The 23,597-nt window shown below is 38.2% G+C and overlaps 1 protein-coding gene across 2 annotated transcripts; it reads right to left on the bottom strand.

The window, feature by feature from the left end:
* Positions 1 to 819: 819 nt before the first annotated feature.
* LOC131688854 (gelsolin, cytoplasmic) lies at positions 820 to 17,074 on the bottom strand. Of its 2 annotated transcripts, none has more exons than XM_058973428.1 (7): positions 16,724 to 17,074; positions 3,824 to 3,898; positions 3,278 to 3,764; positions 2,999 to 3,213; positions 1,819 to 2,934; positions 1,525 to 1,761; positions 820 to 990 (listed from the first exon to the last, which is right to left on the bottom strand). In XM_058973428.1, exons 1-7 carry the CDS (start codon positions 16,781 to 16,783, stop codon positions 928 to 930), a joined length of 2,253 nt encoding a protein of 750 aa, XP_058829411.1. In that variant the 5' UTR covers positions 16,784 to 17,074; the 3' UTR covers positions 820 to 927. The 2 variants fall into 2 exon arrangements, with proteins under 2 accessions (XP_058829411.1, XP_058829412.1); XM_058973429.1 differs by having other exon boundaries at positions 1,819 to 2,931; positions 16,724 to 17,073.
* Positions 17,075 to 23,597: the final 6,523 nt, after the last annotated feature.

The raw sequence follows: 23,597 nt of genomic DNA, 5'->3' as shown, positions 1-23,597 counted from the left end.
AGATATAAACTAACGTTGCTATGACTTAAACAACCTATAGAATGTAGTTGCCTTCATAGGGGTTCAAATTAAGTTGGTTTTCCTACATGGCTTTGCGGCAAACATTTTGAGTTGGTAGAGCTATGTGCTACCGAAAATGCAGCAAAATGCAAGCATGGAAGGTTTGTTGCATAAACTTCCTCTAAAGAAATTATTTCATAATTACCTACTGAGCATTTCAATGTAGTAAGTATATATCCGTGATCTCGATTAAGTTTATAGGTTAAATAACACTTTCATATAAATTGATCAACTTAGTGCGATTATCACACCGCAACTCTAGGGTAGGTTTATCACATACTGCTTCTCCAACCAATATTTCAACTCGTTTCTTTTTTACCTAAATTTGTAGCTCAGTCTTTGTTTCAAAACTAATGCAATTTGTTCGAATAACATTCTAAAACTATTTATGTCTCAGTATGCATGTGCGCCAAACGTATGAACAGGTATGAAAGTAGCTTAAGAATTTGTTGACAACAACGCCACCACAACAACAAACGGAAGTTTCAGGAAACTATAACCGTGCCACCAGGGTGACTACGCCACACTCTCACGGAGCAGTTGGAAAGCAGCAGCAAAACAAAAATGTATTTTACTGCTGCACGGAAAAGTGTAGGTTTGGCTACCGTTCTGGCAAGAGCAGAAGTGATGCATCGCTGTAGCGGGCTGTACGACTTGTGTAAATCTAAATGTACCGGAAAAAATGTAGTTTACCGGTACCGTTCGCATCCCTGATGACAGGAGATGTAGACTATCACCATACAATTAAAATATACTCAATTACTGCTTTGAACAAATACTTTATTTGTGTAAGTTGACAAGAAAAAATGTTCGATTTATTACAGAAAATAAATATGCATGTTTGTGCGGATATATTGTTTGTTCACTTTACACGCGAGGTTGGTTTTGGTCCAAGGCCTGTTGCCTTATAGTCTCGTACGATGGCTGCGACTGTGGAAAGGTAGGTATAACAAGTGTTGCAACGATTAGTTTGAAAACTTGAAAAATGGGGGCGCAGTACACCGTACACTAAACTATAATCCATACCATAGTTAGGATGCAACTAATAATTCACGTTTGACACTGTACAGGAGCACACTACATCATGCTATAGCAAGGAAGTTACACATGCAAGCGCATCAGTTTTACGACTAGAAACGAATTTGTTAATAGGGAAAAGTTATTAGTACGATCATATCAAGTAACAGAAATGTTAGTGGATATAGAAGAAATATCACTACCAAAGCCAAGTTTTGATCCTTTCATGCGTCTCATATTATACTTATGTTATCGCCTGGTGGATCAAGAGACTAACTATTAGCAGTCCGACTAGTGTGGGTACTATCTAAAAAGTGATTTTGAGAACAGTTGCACTTTCACAAGACCTACGATGGTGAGGGTAGGCAAGAATAAAAAAAAACATCTACGCTACGACAACCAAGAGCATAACTCAAAACAAAGCTGCCAGATTGACTAACGACTAACCTCCCAGTGACCATCATTCCACGAGGGGAACATTCGCTTGAAACTACGAGGCTCTTCGCCCTGTTTTAGTATGATGATCGGAACGGTGTGCTCATTTCGCTCGGATGGATCCGTTCGGATGTACTGTTTGGCCATGTCGATCGATTTGGTGCGTTCCTCTTCGGTGGCTCCGTTACCGATCCAGACATAGATTTCGTCACCGCCGTCCAGTACCATGACGTCGTCTACGTTGAGATCCTAAACAAAATATAATGGGTGTTATTAAACGGTTACAGGATAAGATTGACAGGTTACATCTTGCTCAAAATGAGGAACCTCCTCCACTCGGAGACGCTTGTTGAACAGTATTCTACAGTGGAACAGTCGTGGGTTCAAGAAAGGTGGCCCAGCTGGATCGAGTTCTCGATCGTAATCTCCCTGTCCGCCGAGAGCAGTCCAGAACTCGTCCGGTTCAGCACCTTCGGAGATCAGCTGAGGCGTTACGTTAGGTGAGATGATCCAAACAATTTTAGCTGCCATTTCTTTCTCTGACTCGGAAGCACCGACACCATGCCAGATGTAGGTTGCGGATGGAGTTTCAAGGATGAAAACATCATCAGAAGCTAGCGAGCTGGCGACCTCCGGAAGCTGATCGGCTCGGACATCGTCGGAGCAAGTTCCTCTGATTCGGAACAGTCGCGTTCCGTCAACGTCGTACGAATCATGATCGTGAATATTTTTGAAACCAGATGCATGTCCTCCGGTGAAGTTGATTAGTTTGCCCTTGAAGATCTTCAAGAAGTGTCGCGGTTCGTTGCCTTGGGTTACCCGAACCTGAATCGCTTTCCCGTTCAGTTCGTTGTCCAAACGGACTGTGTGCATAGCTGCGGCCGCTTTTTCGTCTGTAGTTGATTCGTTACCTAGCCAGTAGTACAGGATATAACCGTGACCGCCCCGTTTATTACGGTATTCATACTTGATGACGTACGAATCGCCTCCGAAAAACATTCCATAGGTTTGTGGCTCGCAAGGAATCAGCTCGAAATTCTCGACGCGCCAAATTTCCGCTTCTCCCTGGCCGTTATCCGGCATGAAACCAAGGGCTCGGCCTCCGTTCTTTTTAAACATATGTAATATTTCGGGGTCGAACTCCCGTTCTTCGCCACCATCCGAACTATCGTCGTCCATTGCTGCTTTAATCAGGTGACTATGGGCAAGTCCCTTATCTTGCCAGCTGGCAAAATATTGTTTGAAATCGGTTTTCTCACCATTCTCAATCACACGGTGCACCTGGGTAGTCACCGGGTAGCCTTTGCTGGAGATGAATTCCTGTGCTTTAACCATAGATTGTGCTCGTTCTTGTGCGGTTGCCCCTTTTCCAACCCATACAAATATTCCAGATGCACCGGTATCCAGAATAAAGCAGTCCTGCTGAAAATGTGTGATTAATTCACTGTTACTTGAGGAAAAATCAACTTTGACCAGGAAAACTTACGTCAGAGTCTAGCATGCTCTGTTTCAGAGGCCGTTCACCAACGGGAATAATTTCCAGACTACCACTAGCATCGGAAACTTTGTACAAGGTGACCGATTTAGAAACACTCTCTTCATACTCATCATCACATTCCGATTCTTCTACCACTTCATCCGGTGATCCTTCGCCGAGGGCATCGAAAAATTCCTGCTGATCGGCGGCACTCGCAAATTCATCTGTAATACAAAAGGTACCAATATTAAACCTTCATAGAACTCAATTAATTTGCCACTATCTCACCAACTATATGCACATTGGCTCGGCCCGCATGGTCTTGGTCTCGGATCTGACAGGCAGCACTAATGGCCTTTATTTTCTCCACCCGCTTTGACCTCGGTCCCACATAGATGTAAATATCGTAACCACCATTCAAGATAAAACAATCGCCCGTGTTCATGGAAGCGATTCCTACCGGCACCTGTCGCACTCGCACATTCTTGGAACCCTTGACGTGAAACAGACGCTTCTCTCCGGCGGCATTGGTTTCGACCTCATTGAAGCCACTCTGTACACCGCCCTCGGCGTATCGAACGCCACCGGGGAAGTAACTTAGAAACAGACTAGATTCGTGATCCTGAACCTCACGATGCTGCACCGGGGCTCCGTTGTGACGATCGTCCAGTTGGACGGTCAGGAAAGCCGCTGAGCCGGCCTCATCCTGGCTGGTCTCCGAGCCCAGCCAAAAATGTATGTCCCACGAGAAGGCTTTACCTCTGGTCACTTTGGTCTGGAAAGTCGTATTTTGAATTAATCGTTAGCTTAATAATAATGGATGATGAATCTTACATTCAATACGATATAGGAATCTCCGGTGTAGAATTTCCCATAAGTCTTCTTCGGTACTGGCACTGGTTCGAAGTTCTGAAAATAGACAATATATTGAAATTAGTCATATGTCATCGATATACTCGACATGTGTTTTTAATTCCGCCCGCAAAAACTGGTTTCTACGTCACACGCATCGAATGTGGATCTGGGCAGTGTGGAAACTACACGATTCCTGGTAATTGTATCGGTTCAAAGAAAGAAAAAAAACGCGAATAAGTTGCAAGGTGGATGTGATGATAATTAATGCCCCACTCTTGACAAATGGCGAAACACGACGAAAATTAGCGAAGTCGCTTCATTATTTTTTTTGTTTCGGTAGTCTTCAGCGGATGCTTGGCTTTGGTTTTCAAGGTCGCGTTTGTGTTGGGCCATAAATCTGAACGGTTTCCGCCCAGCAGTGTTTCAAATATCATGCGGATTCAATTTTGCGAATGTGCACTGTTGAAAGCGTGGTTTTCATTTGAAGTGTGTTCTTATCCCACATGGTAGCAATTCACGGTGTCACTATCTTATCAAACTTGTTTAGTTTCATAATTACGTATTTACGCGAAATGATGGTTCAAGTTGATAGGAGCAGTGTTTTTATCTGTACCTATATCTAATAAATTTCAGATGTAGTGCTATAAAATTTCGCCCAATGAACCCAGGCGTAAATTTAGCGTTCATTCATTCGCCACGGGAATACATTTTAGGTGTCATAAACTTTACGACATTCGCCACAATCTACCAGATGAGCTTGAGAGCAAGGATGCAAAATGCCTACCTTTTCTGCGGCTGTAATTTTTCTGCCTACATTCTCATTTCTCTCTTTATGCTGCTGTCGTCCGCTAGTGCAGGACGTCCAGCGCTGTACGGCTGCCTGTGTGCAAAGCAGTAACATGAGAAGAAACTACTGTCCCCAGTACAGCCACCAGACGCGAGCGGTACAGCTTCTCTTTCCTTATTTTACATTTTTTTAATATTTTCAATCTTTTTAATATTTTTATTCAAAAATGACGACAATGAATGCGGCTCACGTACGCCACAGCTGGCATTAACGCTTTCGTGTGCGGACCTCTCTCTTTGACTATGCAGAGAAAAATGTATAAAGCGATAGAACAAACTTTACTACGCCACACTCTCACCGAGCAGTCGGAGTACAGCAGCAAAACAAAAATGTATTCTACTGCTGTACGGGAAAATGTACTCGGTTTGGTTACCGTTCTGGCAAGAGCTGTAGTGATGCGTCGCTGTAGCGGGCTGTACGGCTTGTGCAAATGTAAATATACCGAAAAAAATGTAGTTTATCGGTACCGTTGGCATCCCTGCTTGAGAGACTACTACTCGAAAAACATCTGTGTTTCAATCTGGAATTCTATTTTTTTGTATCTATTTGTATTCACATGAATGGGATTGCCAAGGGAGGGGTTTTAAAGCTTGAAAGTCATCCATCCCAAATGAAGAAAAAACTTTAACCAGCAAATTGAATATTTAGATAGCTATTTTCGTGACTGTATTTCCTGATCCAAAAGGAGTACTTGTGGATCAAGAGGAACTTGAGGTTTGATAGATAGATATTATTGCATCAAAACAAGGCTTTAGAAGATTATTCTTGGAACCACTAAGTACTGATACATCAAGAGTACATAACCATGGCACAAAGTGTAAACTTTGTCTGCGTGAATAACTGTAGGGTAATGGGCGTATTTTGGCTCTATTAGGGGAAGGGCCGCACCATTTGTTGATCAACTGTTCAGCAAGAAAAAACTCTTTCTTTGCAATTTTTTTTTACAACTTTGGGTAAAGCAAATTGACCAAAACTTTTATGTGTTACAATGTATCATTTCAATAACATTGTGTAATTTTTTTATGCAAAAATATCCACAAGCGACTCAGTGATGAAGCTTTTTGAAGAACGTCTCTGGAAAAAAAAACAATTTGCGGTGTTACCTGCCATTCAAAAACTACTTAACCAGTTTACTTCAAAATTTGCATACACAGTTTATGTGAAGAATACCTAACCACCACGTTGAGTTTTTGAGATAGTTGTACAATTAAGGGCGATTTTTACACATTTGAAGTAAAAATTGTTATTTTTTTTTTCGAAAAATTTCCGCCATTTTATGAGTAAAAAACCCCTTAATCGAAAAATTATCTGAAAAACTCAACGTAGGGGTTAGGTAATTTTCACATAGAATGTGTATGTAAAATTTGAAATGAATCGTTTAAGTGGTTTTTGAATAGCAGGTAACACCGTAAATCGTGTTTTTTCCAGAGACGTTTTGCATGAAAAAATTACAGAATGTTATTGAAATGATACATTATAACACACAAAAGTTTTGGTCAATTCGCTTTATACTACGTTCACACTACAGAGTTAAAACATGTTATAATAATTGGAAACAAGAAAAATGTCATCAAGATAGCGTTAAAACACGTTTTAACTCGTAGTGTGAACGTAGTATTACCCAAAGTACTCCCCTCAAGCAGAAATGTCACAATTTTCACCATAACTGAAAATAAATATTCTATTATGTGCCTCTTTTCTCACTGCAACAATCCAATCAATGGCGTTACCAGAAATTTGGTTTGGTGGGGGTAGTATGGGTAGTACTACCCACTCGAAAATAACCGAGAGGGGAAAGACCCACGCGAAAGTTTGGATCAAACTAAAACCTGAAATTAACCGCACCGTCTTGCGCACAAAATGCACGCGGCTGAAATTCTCGATACACAATAATTTTATTTTTATTGAGATACAAATTTCGTTCATAAATTATGATATTTCTTGAAAATATGGTATAATAATTAGGATTTGTTTAAAATTTAAACTTATTTTTTTAGTAATACTAAGAAGAATATCTTAAAACAAAGAATTCAGATCGATATGCAGAAAAAATATTGATGCATTTTTATTCAAACTAAAGGATGCAGTTAGAAATACTTTCAAAGATTAGATATACAATTTCTTATTTTTTAGCACGAACTCTTATTTGATTGACAATTGAAACAAGGAGATTCACTATTAGGCTTATTATATGGAGGGCAAAAAAATGTACACAAGAGGAATTGATTTCAACATCAGAGTAGCAGAGACAGTATCAGGGAAAGTGAAGAGAGGGCGGACAACAATGTTAGGGAAATAAGAAATTGAACTTGCGGCTTTTTGTCAAACGGAAGAATACTACAGGACATCATGAACCGTATCGCTGACTGCCCTTCTTGGATCCGCTGGGAACTATTTTGGGACCAGATTACCAGGTAGCTGTTAGCATATCAACTAAATGAGAAGAGATAACTAAATTTGTCTATCTATCGTGTTTAAAAATCTGTATATCAGAAACATATAGGGAAATGAAGTATAGCTAGCACATCTCGGACTGGAACGAGGCAGAAGGTATTCGTTTAAAGGAGATTTGGCGCTAGGGGACTAGGCGCACGACCAGACAACATGTTTAATGTTGCGATAATCGTCACCAAGTCGTAAGCGCAGAGATCGCTCTCCACTACCCCAATACACCGGAGATGCTCAGTCAAGGTATAATGACTGGACATGACCCGAGATATCATCTGAATGAAGTCACGAACCTTATCCATCCATCCCCTTGAAGCAAGGCTTGTTTGTGCCTTGGGGATTACTAAACATCCATTGTTCTACGAAATTTGCCAATTTTAGAGCGTCCTCTGACAATAAATACTGAAAAACGCGTTGAAGCAACGCGATCTTTCAAAAATATCATCTTCTAATGCCTAACTGTACCTTCTGATTACCCGGAATGGAACAATGCAAACTGTCATAATAATTAGCATAGAACAACCCTACTGTCATAATAATTAGCATAGAAGCGATGCATAGCGGTCATCATCTAACGAACGCTACAGTGATAACCGCACTACAATGCTTAGCGCGAGCATCTTTCCTGTCAGATTAATGTGTGTGTTCAAAAAGCAATCATTACGTTTAAATAAAGTATTATCGTTTCATCGCGAAACATTAATTGTTTGAGTGTAGATATATATAAAATGCTGTTGTCGCCGAAAAAGGATTCTTAGTTCTGTATATTCTGATCAACGGTTGAATAGAATACACTACGTAGGACCTAGCCACCAGATGAAATATTATTTCTCTCGTTAATCTGTCGACAAACTGGTACCAATAACCGCGTTATCAATTGTAATTTTATTACAGAATATAATTCTAAGTATCGTTTTAAATCAAAGCGCATTTAGAATCTTCCAAAATGCGAGAGTTTTCGAATTTTGTTCCAACACAAAAGTTGATTGTATGATTATGCCCTTTTTAAAAGTTATTCGTGTTACACCATCATCAAATGTCAAAAATCTAATGTTTATCGTTTTAAAGACGCGAAAGAAACTTTTTCAGTGTATTTGGATCATGGGGAAGCTTTCAATAAAAAAGTTTTCCTAACAACAACTTTTGACATATTTTTTTAATTCATACTATTTGCAGTCAAAAATACAATTTTCTTTTTGAATTTGATCCTAAATGACATTTTAAATTAAAATGCTCATAACAAAAATTTTCTGAAACGTAGTAGTTCTCGAGATATTTTACATTTTGTTCTAACAACACAATCCTTTTGTTTTATTACGACCATTTCAGAAGTTATTCGCATTTCTCCAACAACAAAAATAGGTTTTTCAAAAGGCCCATACCATTTTCTATAACTTTTTCTTCGACATCAAGGCGATATTGTAAACCATTTGATAGCTATACGAAAACAATCAAAATACTTTTCAACCATAGCGTCTCATGATTGAACTAAATAGTTCGATCATATTTTTGAAATTTGAAAGAATAGAGTAATTGGTACTTAACCGTGAAACATTTGTGGTATCAGTAATTAACAAACACATTTTCGCTGAGCCGTCGGTCACACAGCTCGTTAACAAAGGGTATTTCCAAGTAGCCATCAGGTATTATCCGGAAATTTTCAGTTTCACTTACATAAACCATGTCTGAACTTTTGTCACTAAGAGTAGAAATCACACCAGATCTCTCCACACACTCGAGAAAAAACTGTTTCGCCAGCCCTGATTTTATGAAAATGCCAGAGTTTGATTAACTTCGATAAAACAATCTACAAACAAGAAGAATCAATGTAGAATATCTTTCAAACCTCCATAGCTAACTTTCTCGTATAATATGTTTTAAAAGTTAAAGAATGTACATTTTTAAAGTGGAATAATTGTTTATTTACGGCTAAAATGACATAATACCGAAAACGCCATCAAGGTTTAAAAACTTCGAAAAAGTTTTTTTACATAAAACTTTGCGTATTCTGATATTTTAATATTAATAATGCATTCACCTAGAAGTCATCATGAGGAAAAAAGTAAGAGACAATGTGAAAAGTTTTTGAGAATCCCATTTAAATCAACTTTGTTGAAGGTATGTATGCAGCATATCGAGTTATAAAACGATATTTACAAAACTTTCTGGAATCAAATTTTCTTCGAAATAATTTTTTGTTTTAGGATTCAGCAACTCAAACCTTCGATAAATGTGAATATTATTGTTTATAAACAAGAGATTTATCGTATACAGTAACATCACAATAACACTCTCGCAAACTTTACTGAAGGCATTAAGTATTGAATTAAACTTGTTTGAAAAGTTAATTCTCCATGACTACTTCTAGGAGAATATAAGGCCAATCTTTTATCAGACTATGTGCTGTTTGAGGTTGTAAAACTTTTCGAACCTCCAAAGTTGCCGGTTTCAAAATGACGTGACCTTGACCTCAAATATTCTTATAATTGGTAATATAAAAAAATGTTCATGAAAATCGATCCTAACCTACTAGAGACAAACTGAAGCGCTATTTTCCGTAATTGTTCTTCTACTTTCCGAAAGTGTTATTTTCGTTAATAAGCCTATGACATTCTTTCGTGACGTTACAACGATTTTTTTTTTTTAATAGCCCGCCTCTTACCCCCACACCAAAAAGCTCACAAACGGAGCCCCCTGGTAGTGGACACATTAGTTCTCAGCGTACAAAAAAAAGGTCAGCACAACAAAACAAAGTTACGAATCGCGGAAACGCTGAGAACAAAAAAAAAACAATACGAGACCGACAAAACACAAAATTTGACAAGAAGCTACGGCGAGTACCCAGCGGAAAAGAATCCTTTTAAGGGTCCCATCGTAGCTTTGCAGGAAGCTCATAATAATTTAAATTTATTTATTACTTATTGCTATAAAAAATGCATTTGTCAATTGTTTTTATTTAAAAAATGTTAACCAATTATAGCTAAAGGAATAAGCTCGATTGGTGGTGAACGAAGTTTATATTAAAAATTCTCCTATTTTATTTTTTAAAATTAGTTTCAATTTTGCTTGGAAACGAGTGCGACATGTTATTTGCTTTAAATCCGTAGGAAGCTGGTTGAATAACTTAGGTCCGATGAAAGAAATGCGTCTTTGACCAAGGTTCGTGGATACTCTGGAGTATAATAAATGATTGGCTTGTCTAGTGCTGTGAGCTCGAATGCCTGTTGTAAATTCTAGATTATTATGAGCAATAGTACTATGCAAAGCATTGTGGATGTACATTATTGTTTGGTAGTTAGTCAACCCAAGCAAAGGTAAAATGTTATGGGCATTATTATTGTATAACAAAATAGTAGGGTACATAAATGGTTTTTTATAAATAATTTTAAGACATCTGTTTTGAAGCGTTTGTAGCTTTTTCAGATTCGAGATACTGGCACGGCCCCACACAGATACAAGGTAGTTCAGCAATGAGTGGATGTGCGCATAATAAAATTTTAGAAGTACATGCTGGGGAACAAAAGAGCATACTTTACGCATAGCCCCACATAACGATGCAACTTTTCTCTCTATAGATGTTATATGCTCAATCCAGGAAAGTGAGGGGTCTAAGTGAATTCCTAAATATTTGAAGCAGTTAGTTTCCTGAAAGACGAATATTCATACAACAAATATGTTATAACTTTATCAAATAAACGTCTACATCGAAACTTATTACAGATTCAGAAAGTAGACAAAATTTCACGAAAGATTCAATCAATATTAACTGAATATACTGGAAGAAGACCGATAATGTAACGTGACGTTACAACGCGTCACAAATTAGAACTTTTAACGAATTTCAATAAAACTCAAATCATCAAATTCTAGTATATTCAGTTTATGTTGATTGAATCTTTCGTGAAATTTTGTCTACTTTCCGAATCTGTAATAAGTTTCAATGTAGGCGTTCATTTGATAAAGTTATAACATATTTGTCGAATGAAGATTCGTCAAATCGTTGTGCACGTCACGAATGAATGTATCATAAGTTTTCGTCTCAACTTTATGCATTCTTCAAAAAACATTTTCAGCAAATTGAAATTTCTGCAATTTCATAGGCATTCAATTTATTCCAACTTCAGTTTCCATTCAAACAAATGTCACTGTCCATATTTCAGTATATCTCTTCAAAAGTTTGAGCTCACTTCATTGAAATTCTTAATATTATGATTAGTTTCAGATTGCTGGAATCAGTTTCTATTGGAGGTATTTTATATTATTTCTCATGCAGATACAATTATGGGATCCCGGCTACGAGATCAGTTACAAGATCCCATTCTCACAATTTTGCAAAAGTCTCTGTGATTCTTAAAACAATCATTAGATTAAGAATTGATCAGATAATTATTATTGGAAAATTTAATTATATTAGTCAGCATCAACAAGTTTTTTCTTCAATCCAATTAATTTTTGTTTAGAGGGGGTTTTAACCCCCAAACCTCCCCCTCGCCTACGCCATTGATTGTGAGGTACACTAGATCGATTATCATCGAGTAGACAACCCCAAGCCGAGCAGTAAGAATTCAATCCTCCCCGGTGCCTGGAGGAGTTCAGCTTTAACACAAAGTGACCGGTGCCCAACCTAAACCTAACCAGTTCTGCACTAAGTTGTATCTCTGGTTGAAACGTTAAACCACTTAAGACCTTCTTGTTTGATCTCAAATTTCTAGGACCAGAGGCTGTTTGCTTCGGCTTTGTGTCAGTGTTATCTCGAACTGTTGTATTTGACGACCTCTTAAGAGAAAAATTTTATTCTTTACTATCTTAGCTTACAGTTTTTAGGAGCAGTTACACATATCCTCAGGACCACACTCCTCCAAGACTGCATAACGATTTACCGTGGCGATTGGCGTAAAATTTTGCAAAATTATGCTTCTAGTATCTTTTAAGAGAACACTTCAGATTTTCTGTTCGTGCGCGGGACATGGTAGCAGATCATGTGGACTCTTCCCACAATATGCACACTTTTCTGCATTCTCAATGCAAGAGTCATTTTAATCATTTTCTGTGCACTTTACACATCAGGAGATTATTGCTACAATGGCCCACCCTTTTGAGTTTAGTGAAATGCATGCTGCGTTGCACATAGCGAAATAGATGGATACAAACCTTGTCGAACAAGACGTAATTAGGCATAACAGTTCCATCAAAGAATACCCGATACAGACTTGAAGGGCCATTCAATTTTATTCCACCCCGTGCGATTTCTATTTGAGATTTTCGCACACGTGGGTCCTTTAAGCAGCGAAATCGAATGGGTGAATACACCGTCGATCGTAATAGTATGAGCGGGTATGTAGACACAGTAGCCCTTCGTAAAAGGCTTACCGCCAGTAACATCATTTGCTTGCTTAAGACATAATTTTATCAACAGAGTTTATTCATCTACGGGCTTCAAGTCCGGCGTAAAATATAAACGTAAATAATACGAAGGCAGAAACACCTATTAAGGGAGATTTAATATATTGAAAGATAACTTAGAGGATAGTGAAGCAAAACTGTTGTACCTGTCTACACCCTGTAAATAGCTGAAATATACCGATTTTCTTAGCAACTGGCCCGAAAAATCCATTTAAGGGACAGATCATAGCATCTTTGTCCCACACGCATGTGCAAAAAGATGGGCAGGTAATATACTTCGTAAAAGGTGGATCGATAATTATTGCGACACTTTCAAACTAGCGTAACTTTGTTCATACTTGACCAGAACGAACCAAATTTTATTCTGGTTCTCTTTAGAGTATATTGTTTACATTTGTAAAGTTTTTCAGTTGTCAATCCGGTCGAGATGGAAGAAAATCAACAATCTACCAACCATAGACGGTGCCGGTGGTTAAATGTTAGGCGTGACCGCTACTCACCCCAGTGGATCTGGTTTCAATCTCCGCCGAAGTAGTCAAAATTTTCTGAGGTGAAAATATGGGGTTACGTCTTCCTTCGGAAGGGACAATACAGACAATCTGGATGTATCCTATTTCAACATTGAACAACTCCGCCATTTTCCAGCCGCTTTTGACAGATAAACACAATTCTGAAACGTCATTTAGTGCGATTTTAGCTAGGAGTCGATTTACACCAAAAGAACGCGATAAAACAGGAGTGTGCTCCAAAACAATCATAGGTCCTTATTTTTTACAAGAGGGAGAGACTATCGACGCGCTACCGTTGGATTTTGGCGCATTTTCTCTGTCAACAAATGCAGAAAAAAAGGTCTGAAAAACTTCTATTTCCACACCGCAGCCGCTACAATCAAGTCCTTGCAGAGCAAATTCCCAGAACGCGTTGTCTCAAAAAATGGTGATTTGGAATGGACTTCTCGTTCTCCGGATTTAACGGTACCAGATTTTTTTCTTTGGGGTTACTTGAAAAGTAAAGTTTATTCTAGCAAACCTAGCTTTCACGAACTCAATGCAAAATGCCTGCAAAAAAAATTAAATGCTTAGCAAGTATTTTGATCAACAAAGCATGTTTGATGTGTCATCTACTTTGGAAGAAAATTTCACTTTTTACTTGAAGATTTTTCTTTTAAAGTGGCAACTTATTTGATTCCGAGGTTTCGCGCGCTTTTAGATTAAATTATTTTTAAGCGGCGCAACTTTCTTCGAACTCGAAGCTGCCAGATACTACAAATCCAATGATCAACAATAAATCAACAAGGTATCCTCAGTTGGCTAGATTCGATTCTCTTTACTACCACATCTCGAGCACAATTCATTGTACAGCAGCCTTATGCTAATGTACGGTTTTGCTGATCCTCTCCTTTGAACTTCAAGGCTTCTTCCTCTTATGTACACCACGTCTTCTTTTTACACACGCCAGCAATTGACAGTTATTACCATTCGAAGCGATCCATGCGGATCGTGCCTAAAATTATGTACTAAATCGGCGTTCGTTCTTTTGTAGAAAAATGTTAGCAAATCGAAACTATACGTGGCGCCACAAACTAATTACGTCGGCACATAGCGAATAATGGAAACTAATCAGAACTTCGCTTATGAAACATTCTCAAAAAATTCATATTTGTCATTCGTTGAAAATACTTTGAAATTTAGAACAAGGTCGTTGCAATTATTGTGGACCCTTTAGCTAAAATATTTCGTCCAGTATGACGGAAACTGGTCGACATTTTGAAATGGGCACTTATATTGAAAGGTTTAATCAAGATAAAACTGTGCGGTAAAGTTAGTTTCCAGTTTGTAAGTACGAGTTTTCGACTACACTACATATCTGAACAAACAATTCTCTCTCCTTTCAAATTATTACAGTTACTCTAAGGTAAAGCAGTCATTAAATTTTAACGACACTCAAGTAGCTAGAGATTACTGGGTAGGGAAAGTTATGAAAATTTAGAGCCATAGTACTCAAGTGGGAGCAAGGATGTGAAGTATATAGATCGGAAAACTAGAAGTGGCAGGGTCATTAGAACAGGCTTAATACCTTACGGGCTTAACTTTAGTCTTCTGCTGATGGGGGTGGAGCATAGGTAGCATAAATACGAATCACTCATGTAAAAAAGAAAATGTGACTAACTTGTCGAAATAAAAAAGGAAAAAAGCAGTCATTACATTTACCGTACGTGAGTTTGTTATCATTTCAAATTTTCGCTCTTCACAATATATCCCACAAAAACTGCAAACACTTCTGAGTACCCAGCGTGGATTGAAGAATTGGAGACAAATAAAAACTTTAATTTCGCGATTTGAATTTACTTATATCGCTTCATTCTACTCATGAGTCTGTCATTTGACTTCGGTTATTACCGGATAAGAGGTGATGGCATTCTTATTCTCGCCAAGTTTTAACACTAAGTTAGATATATTCTTTATCAAAAGTTTTACATGGCACTGGAAATAACGATACCTGTTTTTATTTAGGATAGGTATTTCGTTTATTTTGGGGTTAAGGCTCAAGTGAGAAAGCTTGGAAAAGTGGCCATCTCTAAAAATGAAAAAAAGCAGTTTTTTCTCACGCCGTTGGAAAAATATTCATGAAAATGAATCAGTTATACTCTACCAGAATACATTGATTCATTTTCATGAAGATCTTCCCAACGGCGTGAGCGAAAACTGCTTTTTTTATTTTCCAAGATGGCCGCTCATTGAGGTGTTCTCAGTTGAACCTTAAAGCAAGAACTTAGTCAACGCTAGATAGGACACAACGTCAGGGTAATATTGAGCTCGAAATCGGTATTACGGTACCCAAGATAAGTCGGTATTCCCAGGATGTTCGATACCGGTACACAACCCTAATAAAAACAATGCTTGGCAATTTCGAAATTGCTTTTTAATCCAAATTTAATAAATTTGCTTCCACCTAGTATAAAAACTGGTATAAAGAAAGAATGAAAAAAACGGATCACCTTGTTGATCATTTCTTAAATATTAGCACATTAAAGTAGGGAAATACAAATATTTTTTTTTACCAAAACAGTTTCTGATCGAATAGCCGCTAGTGCAAATTAGTTATGGAATTCGTCTCATCAGAACCCGACATTAACTTAGTGACAGAACTAAGCAGAGGCCGAAAACACTGTGTTTCTGAGCAAATCCCTAGTCCTGCGTGAGGTCCCGCAAGAAAAGGAGTTCTGATTAAGCTGATGAAATTTAATGAATCATTAATGGTACATCAAGCAGGACAGGGGTTTGCTCAGAAACACAAATAGTGTTTTCGTAATTTTGAAGCTAGCGTCAATCTAGCGTTATAGTGCTATAGCTTAGTCCCGTAACTAAGTTAGTGTCGGATTCCGATGAGACGTAGTAGAACCGAAAACGCAAATGAGAAATTATTTTTTATTGTATTTTTGTGAACTAATTTTATGTTATTTTATTGTTCTAGAAAATCGCTTATTTCAAGCAGCTGTTATTTTGTGTAAATGCCATACATTTAAATACAACCAACCATTATTATGCACTAAATAGCTCCTTCATATATGTCCTAATATCGAACCAAACACCCTGGATCGTTGTGGAAACCCCCTTTTACAATCTAGGTTTATCAGCTTGCCTGAAGTACCTATCCGATAGCATTGAATGATAGATGCTTTTGGAACCGAAATCATTATTTAACCATATGCTGATATAGATTGCGATTCGAATAAGCTAGACGGTACTGAACTACGCAAAATAACAGTTCAAAGCAGCTCAAAACGATTCAGTGACGATGGAAACATTGCCAACTGGTCGGATGTTTGTCGCCGGAATGGCGGGCGTGGTCCTCCCAGGAGGGTGGCAAAACTGTTGATCACATTTCGGTGTCCGCCAACAATGGCCTTGAATTCGGACGGGAAATCGATTTTATTTGCCTGTGCTGCTGATTGAAGCTCCACTGAACACGATTTTTTCACATTTTAAAAAGTTTATTCAACAGCAGAATAAACACGATATAAACACAGAGCAGCAAGTCAGGTAAACTAAACATATTATCTTGCACTGGCATTACGCATTACTGAAATAAAAACAGTTGCTTCGAAACGACCGGCTAATTTAAACTTTGTTTGTACACTGTTCCCCTCCGGTGGGCGGTAGAAAATTGCTTAAGCTCACCTCAATTCTCCACACCTCGAGACCTTCGCTAGTGCCGGCATTTTCGAACGCTGGATGCATGACTCACGTACAAACTTATCAACACACTATTATCACCTTCCCACTGAACACACGTGAAACTTCCCAAAACTGAACGATAACAAACTTTTATTTACAAGCACAAATTATGTCCAGCTAGTTGAACCGGGCAGCTACTTTGTATGATTAAATTTGTTACACTTTTCTAAAATTTCGCGCGAATCAATCAGCCGCCTGCTGCAAACTTTTGGCATGTGCTCTTAGTACCCGCGGGTGTTGAATCAAATGTTGCGGTTCACTCGAATACTGCCGTGCTACTAAGTCACACGGGGCCTACGAGCCGGCATTTGTACGGAGCGAAGATAGATGCTGTTGGTGGGTTGAGGTATGAGTTATGTACCCGCGGTGGTCTACGATAAACAGAGAGAAGATTCGATCGCGGTTCATTCTGTTTGGAGCGTTAAAATGTGACTCTGGAAGTGAGAAGTGTTCTCTGTTGTGATGCATAGGGGCTTGCCATTGAATGACGCCTCCATGATTCGTTATAAAGTTATTAAACATCCACTTTTATACCTGTTTCTGGTTCGGTTACTAATTTTTGAGCAGTTTCGCTAGATTATTGGTAAATGAATTTTTTTTAATCATCTATTGTAGCCAATATCCGCTTCGCCTAGTTTTATATACTCTGTTGAATTAGTTCAAGAAGCGAGTCAAATCACCATTCGAGAACGAATCATTCTCACGCTTTACGATGTATGAGTATGATTATGAATCAAACCCGCTGCGTGACGATATATTTTAGTGGTTTACCCGCCTCAGGGGTTTCCTCCAGCTCTTGATGCGCGAAAGTCAACACAGCATTCGCGACTGTACGATTTATTGTTTTGAATTAAAATAAAAATGTTTGGAACCTATAATTTATAGCGGGAGTAGAGGTCGCGAGAACAGTGGTGATACTGTGAGACGGGTATATGAACAAGGTCATTTATTTAAACAAAATAAAGACGATATTAATCGAATAACAACTTTTTTAATAAATTCGATTAAATCTTATTTTTTTTGCGTTATATAAGTCTATTTACATTTTCTTGCAAGCAATAAAGATAAATATAAGTGTCAAACCTCATATATGCACTAGATGGTGGTGTCACGTGACTTTTCGGTAGACTTTATAGGGTGATAAATTACGAACGTTGGGTTACCTGTTTATTGCACCAGTAAGTACGGTATACGCGTGCCCCAATGGATCAATATTTTTGCTGAAATGCGTTGGTATGCGCAACCTTATCTTAGCGATCCCTGTCGCTTTAGATGTAGAGGAAGAGATTTCCCGCGTGAGTCAGAGTGACTTGCTTGGCTCTAGTGGTCTATTTTATGTTCCCGTTCTAATAACGACGCTAATTGCTTGTTCGTCGGATGACTGTTTCATTCCATGGCGTAATTATAAAAACAGATAGCTGTTTCTGTGATGCGAGGTCGCTTTAAAATTGATTGAGGTGTGTTGCCGCTCAGCTTGAATTTCCTCGACAAACGACTGGCTGAGTATAGTTGTACTCAAGGGTTGACGTGACGTAACGATTTCTTGTTTTAGAATAAGTGGTTCAAAGCCGAGAAGATTTCGTGAAGTCTAAGGATTTTTATTTCAAAATTTATAGCTCATACTAAAACCGATTCCGCACATATTTCTAGATATTTTCCTAACCCGAAAAAAGAGGCAAGTGACCCCAACCTCTATAATGACGAATTTTGCGCTAAATCGTATTCAGAGTTGGCAGCACTCTCTCAGATTTGAATGAAACTTTCTGTACATGAAGATTTTGTCACAAAAAGCCACTTTGCATACTTTGTTTTTCCAAAAATGATCTATTCTGTCTTTTGAAAAGGGTCAAACTTTTTTTACAACTTTTTTCAAATTGCTATAGTCTAAAAATGACAAATCCTACAAAAAAATGTTGTAGGAGTGACTTTCACAAAATTATTCAAATTTTTGAATAAAAATATTGAAAAAAAATCTTCATCGACTCCTACACAGAAAATAATCGAAAAATTCAAAGTCGATTTACAAAAAACCCCATCTTTGATTTGGATGAAATTTTGTTCCAAGATTAGTAATTATGTTCCCTACCTACCCTTTCCCCAACAATTCAAGTTGGGCACTTTCAAGGAAAAAAAGTTTTGAAAAAAACTTTTCCTTGTCCAAACTGATTTTTTTTCAGGGTATTTTTTATCGTAAACTAAACCAATGAAAGTCATAATCATCTCAGAATCCAATTTCCCAACTGCTAGTTGCCTGATACTTGCAGAAAGTATCAGTAACGAATTTGGTATACATTCATAACAAACTTGAATGAGGGCAAAGATAAGTCATTTAACATCATCGATATATGCGAGATTTAACTAAATACCACTTGGCCGCGTATGAAGAAGTACCGTGTCTATGTACCCGCCCGGGAAGTAGAGATTGATGGTGTAGTCTCCAACAGGGGTCTTAATTGCGAAGTATGGGGTTCGCTCCTTCATGAACCCTTTGCTTCGGCCAGTGAAAAGTTCTGGTTCGCAAAAAATTGCGTTCAGGAAAAATCAAGGAGTGTTTGAAAGCAAGTTATTTTCTGTCAGCCTCATTTTGAACCTTTCGCCGAATCTGTTCTTCCAAACTATAATCTTATGGACGGAGATAGTCTACCTGTGCACATCTTTGTGCCGCTACGCATGATCTGCAGTCGTTGCAAACAATTGGACCTACAATGACTTATTGTAGAAACAAGGCACGTTGTGGAAAATCCAGAGAAAATCATGAAAAGTTTCCCTATTGTGGAGAGACTCCGCATGATCTCTGGACATATCTTGCATATAAATTATGTGGGAGCAAAATGTAACGTTCTTTTAAGGATCGCTCCGATAAGAAATGCAAAAGAGCGCTACGATAACGACTAATTTCTACGTTACGAGAGTCTGACCATCCCGTTGTGGGAACATCTTCTAATGTGGCTATCAATTTCGGAAATAGGAAAACAAATTTTCTCTCCTAAGCTTCCTCGTAAAGGCCTGAGAGTGTTCCTTGAAGGGCGCTGTTACAGAACCGAAGTACGTGATTCCTGGTCTCGGTAATCTTAGAAACTAGCAGGAATTTCCCCATGGGACTTCAAAAACCCCAAGTGTCTCTATATTTCTGTCCCTACATTTTCCCCCAGGTTTTACACAATGCATTTGCACTATGATTAAAGGTCAGACGAAACGAGTACCCGACGCGAACAACCGTGAACAGTCTCCTACTTCATGGTGGGCAGAGATTGCTTAGAATTGTACTTGAAAGGAACTTTTGAAGGAAGGTCGGACCGCCCGATTTTTTCCCAACATACGCGACGCTTCAAATACAAATGAAAAACTTGATGAAAGCTGAGAAACGCGAATATTGGCACCGGTCCGACGATGGATTAACGGACGGATCATCACAGAAATAATGTTTCGTCTGGTGGCTAGGACCTGCGTTGTGTATTCGATTCATCCTGTAATTGGAATACACGGAACGCTTTTATGCTAATTACTATGTTGGTAGTGGTGAGTGCTATCATAAAAGAGGCAGTGCTGCCATACATTTTCCCTACAAAGCTGATGGTTTTATATTTACCTATCAACGACTATGCACATATCGTTACAGTTAGAGAAGGCTCTCTGTTTGTTGGAGCATGGAAAGTACTCTTTGTATTTCCTGGAGAGTACTGGAGAGTTTTTGAGTACTTTGAGTACAAAGCATTACCTTAGTTTGATTTCTTTCGCTGTGCTCCATTCCAGGTAAGGCGGACACTTGGATTAAAATGATAATGAGAGGGTGGACATTTAGGCATTAGAAGGTAAAATTTATGAAAGATCGCGTAGCTTCAATGAGTTTGTAAATATTTCTTTTCAGAGGACGCTCGAAAATTGGCAAATTTCGAGGAGCGTGAAGGAATCCCAAATGTATCAACAAACCTTGGTCCAAGAGAATGGATGAGGGTCATGACTTCATTCGGGAGATATTACGGGTCATGTACAATTATACGTAGAATGCCCATCTCCGGCGTATTGGGGTCGTGGAGAGCGGTCTCTGCGCTTGTGGTGGCTGTTATCACGATATTAAACATGTTGTCTGGTCGTGCGTTAAGTGTTCTAGTACCAGATCTCCGTTAAACGAATACTTTCGGCCTCGTTCCAGTCCAATCCGAGATGCTATACCAAATTCGTTACTGATACTTTTTGCAAGTATCAGGACACTAGCAGTTGGGAAATCGGATTCTGAGATGTTTTCGATAAAAATACACTGAAAAACATCAGTTTGGACAAGGAAAAGTTTTTTTCCAATAACTTTTTTTCCTTGAAAGTTCCCAATTTTTGACGGTAGGTAGGGAACATAATTACCTATTTTGGAACAAAATTTCATCCAAATCAAAGATGGGTTTTTTTGAAAATCGATTTTAAATTTTTAAAATGAAATAAATTTTATTCAGTCTAGGAATCAATGAAGAATTTTTTCAAAACATTTTATTCAAAAATTTTAATAATTTTGTGAAAATCACTCCTACTACATTTTTTGTAGGATTTGTCATTTTTAGACTGCAGCCATTTGAAAAAAATTGGTAAAAAAAGTTGGACCCTTTTCAAAAGACAGTCTAGGTCATTTTTGGAAAAACAAAGTATGCAAAGTGGCTTTCTGTGACAAAGTTCTCATGCACAGAAAGTTTTATTAAAAGCTGAAAGGGTGCTGCCAACATTTGTTCGAGTTGGGGCGAAATTCGACAAATCGAAACAAAAAATCCTTTGCAAAAGCTGTTAGTGCTCTGGCAATGTGAAAAAGTTGAAAATTGTTTTCTCGCATGAAATGTAAGAAGTCACTTACGGTAATGAGCCTATTATGACCCTTTCATGGGGAAGGCCATACTATTTTTTAACAAGTTTTAAATGAAGTTATGTTTATTAGCTATAATCTTTCTCAGAGTAAAGTATCAGTGTAGTGTTTCTTAAACATCCACATGGAAAAAAATCGTTAATAAATTCATGAAAACAAGATTACGATTTTGTGAACTGAAGGATTTACGAAAACCGTGACCAAGTTCCTATTTGTGTTTCCAAAAAACTAGTTCACGTCGAATATATACATGGCGTTACATTCGAATGTTTGGTAGGGTTGCTGTGGTTATTCCCTGGGCATGCTCAGTTTTTGTTGCGATCCTTGTTCACAATTTGGGAATACACAGCCGACAGTTAACCATGTTCATGATGGCAGGAGCTTATTCGTGATTTTTATGATTTCTTATCAAGTTAGCGTGATATTTTATTCATGAGTTTGCTATCGGATTTTTATGTCAGAGTAGCGTGATTTATGTTCAGGATTACCAGATCGTAATCACAAGTTTCGTAATTTCTATTTCGTGGTATATGTTCCTTGTTTGGACTTGAGTCTTTGTTTTTTTCCTTTTTCAAGGATTTTTATGAACGTGTCTACTGGAAAACAGACAGAGAAAGAATGACCGGAACGGCGAGAATGAAGAAACGGTGAAAATTCACCTTTATTGGAAACACTGAGAAAAGATATGTCCTCAAGCAGGAATCGAACCTGCGATCTCCCAGTGTCTAGTTGGGTGCGTTAACCACTCACTTTTAAAATGGCACTGTCAAAATCGGCTGGAAAACGGCGGAGTTATTCAATGTTGAAATAGGATACTTCCAGATGGCGCATCCTGTATGGTTCACCAGTGCACACTAAATGCTCGTTCATGTTTCTCGGTTAAATTTTGTTTGATTTTGTCTACATGAACGTTTATGTTAGTATAGCTAGTAGAGATAATTTTTGTTGCACGTTTGTAAATAAAAATGTAGGGCTACTGTACGCCGCAAACTTTTCTTGCTGCCTAAAAACAGCGCTGAAAAAGTACCCCCTTAAATTAGAGGTGGGGTACTAATATTTGCCGAACAGTGACAAAAAAGCTTTCCCAAATCGGCAGAGGTTTTGTCTTGCTAAATTTTTCCGAAGCCACCAATAGCTGAATATAGCATTCCAAAAAATAGCCAACTCAAAGCGCTAGAGGTGTTGTCTTGCTCATTTCGGTGTTGCACTGTTTAGTGTGCAGTGCAGATAACGAGACATTCACTTTATGTTCAGTGGAAAAAATAAAGTCGCTAAGCAAAAATGATTTCAAAAATACAATACATTTTCACAATAACACTTTTTAAAAACTGCCATGGAATAATGAAATAGTTAAATTATTAGCGGGAAAAATTTTAAAGTTCGCTTCACAAATTTTTTTAGGGATGTAAAAGAGCCCAAGCAACAGTCTGTAGGATGATGAGCAGGTATCTGCTACGCCGCCATGATTTATATGCCAACATCTAAAACGTCGCGTTAGGGTTGATCCACAATAAACAGAATCAATTTCATTCGATACAATTGCGTGATAGTCGAGTTCGTTTAATTTGTTGGTGCACCATGGTGTAATGTTTTTGTTATTCACCAAGTCCAAAACAACACATTTTTTTAAATTAGCTATCCAATATTTTCGTTTTTTAACAAATTTCTAAAAATTGAGTCATGCCGTACGGTATCTGACTAGTGAAAATCGAGCTTCGAGCAAAACAAGCAGAGCAATTTGAACTGTCAGTGGGGCCCATAATTTGTATGCCCGCTGGGACTTATGTCAGTTCAATACAAATGGGATAGGGGTGCCATTTACGTGATGATGAGCCTATTTTCGCTATGTTTCTATCCCCCCCCCCTTTTTTGAAGCTGTTGGTTAGAACTGCGTCTGCTATCTTTGTTCAACGCATAGAGTTAAATGCTAGCGCAACTCGATTCGAGTCTTCGTTGCGCTCAAACACTAGAATT

The sequence above is a fragment of the Topomyia yanbarensis genome, chromosome 3, assembly GCF_030247195.1.
Source record: "Topomyia yanbarensis strain Yona2022 chromosome 3, ASM3024719v1, whole genome shotgun sequence".
Lineage (NCBI taxonomy): Eukaryota > Metazoa > Arthropoda > Insecta > Diptera > Culicidae > Topomyia > Topomyia yanbarensis.
This window is presented reverse-complemented; position numbering and strand designations above follow the sequence as displayed.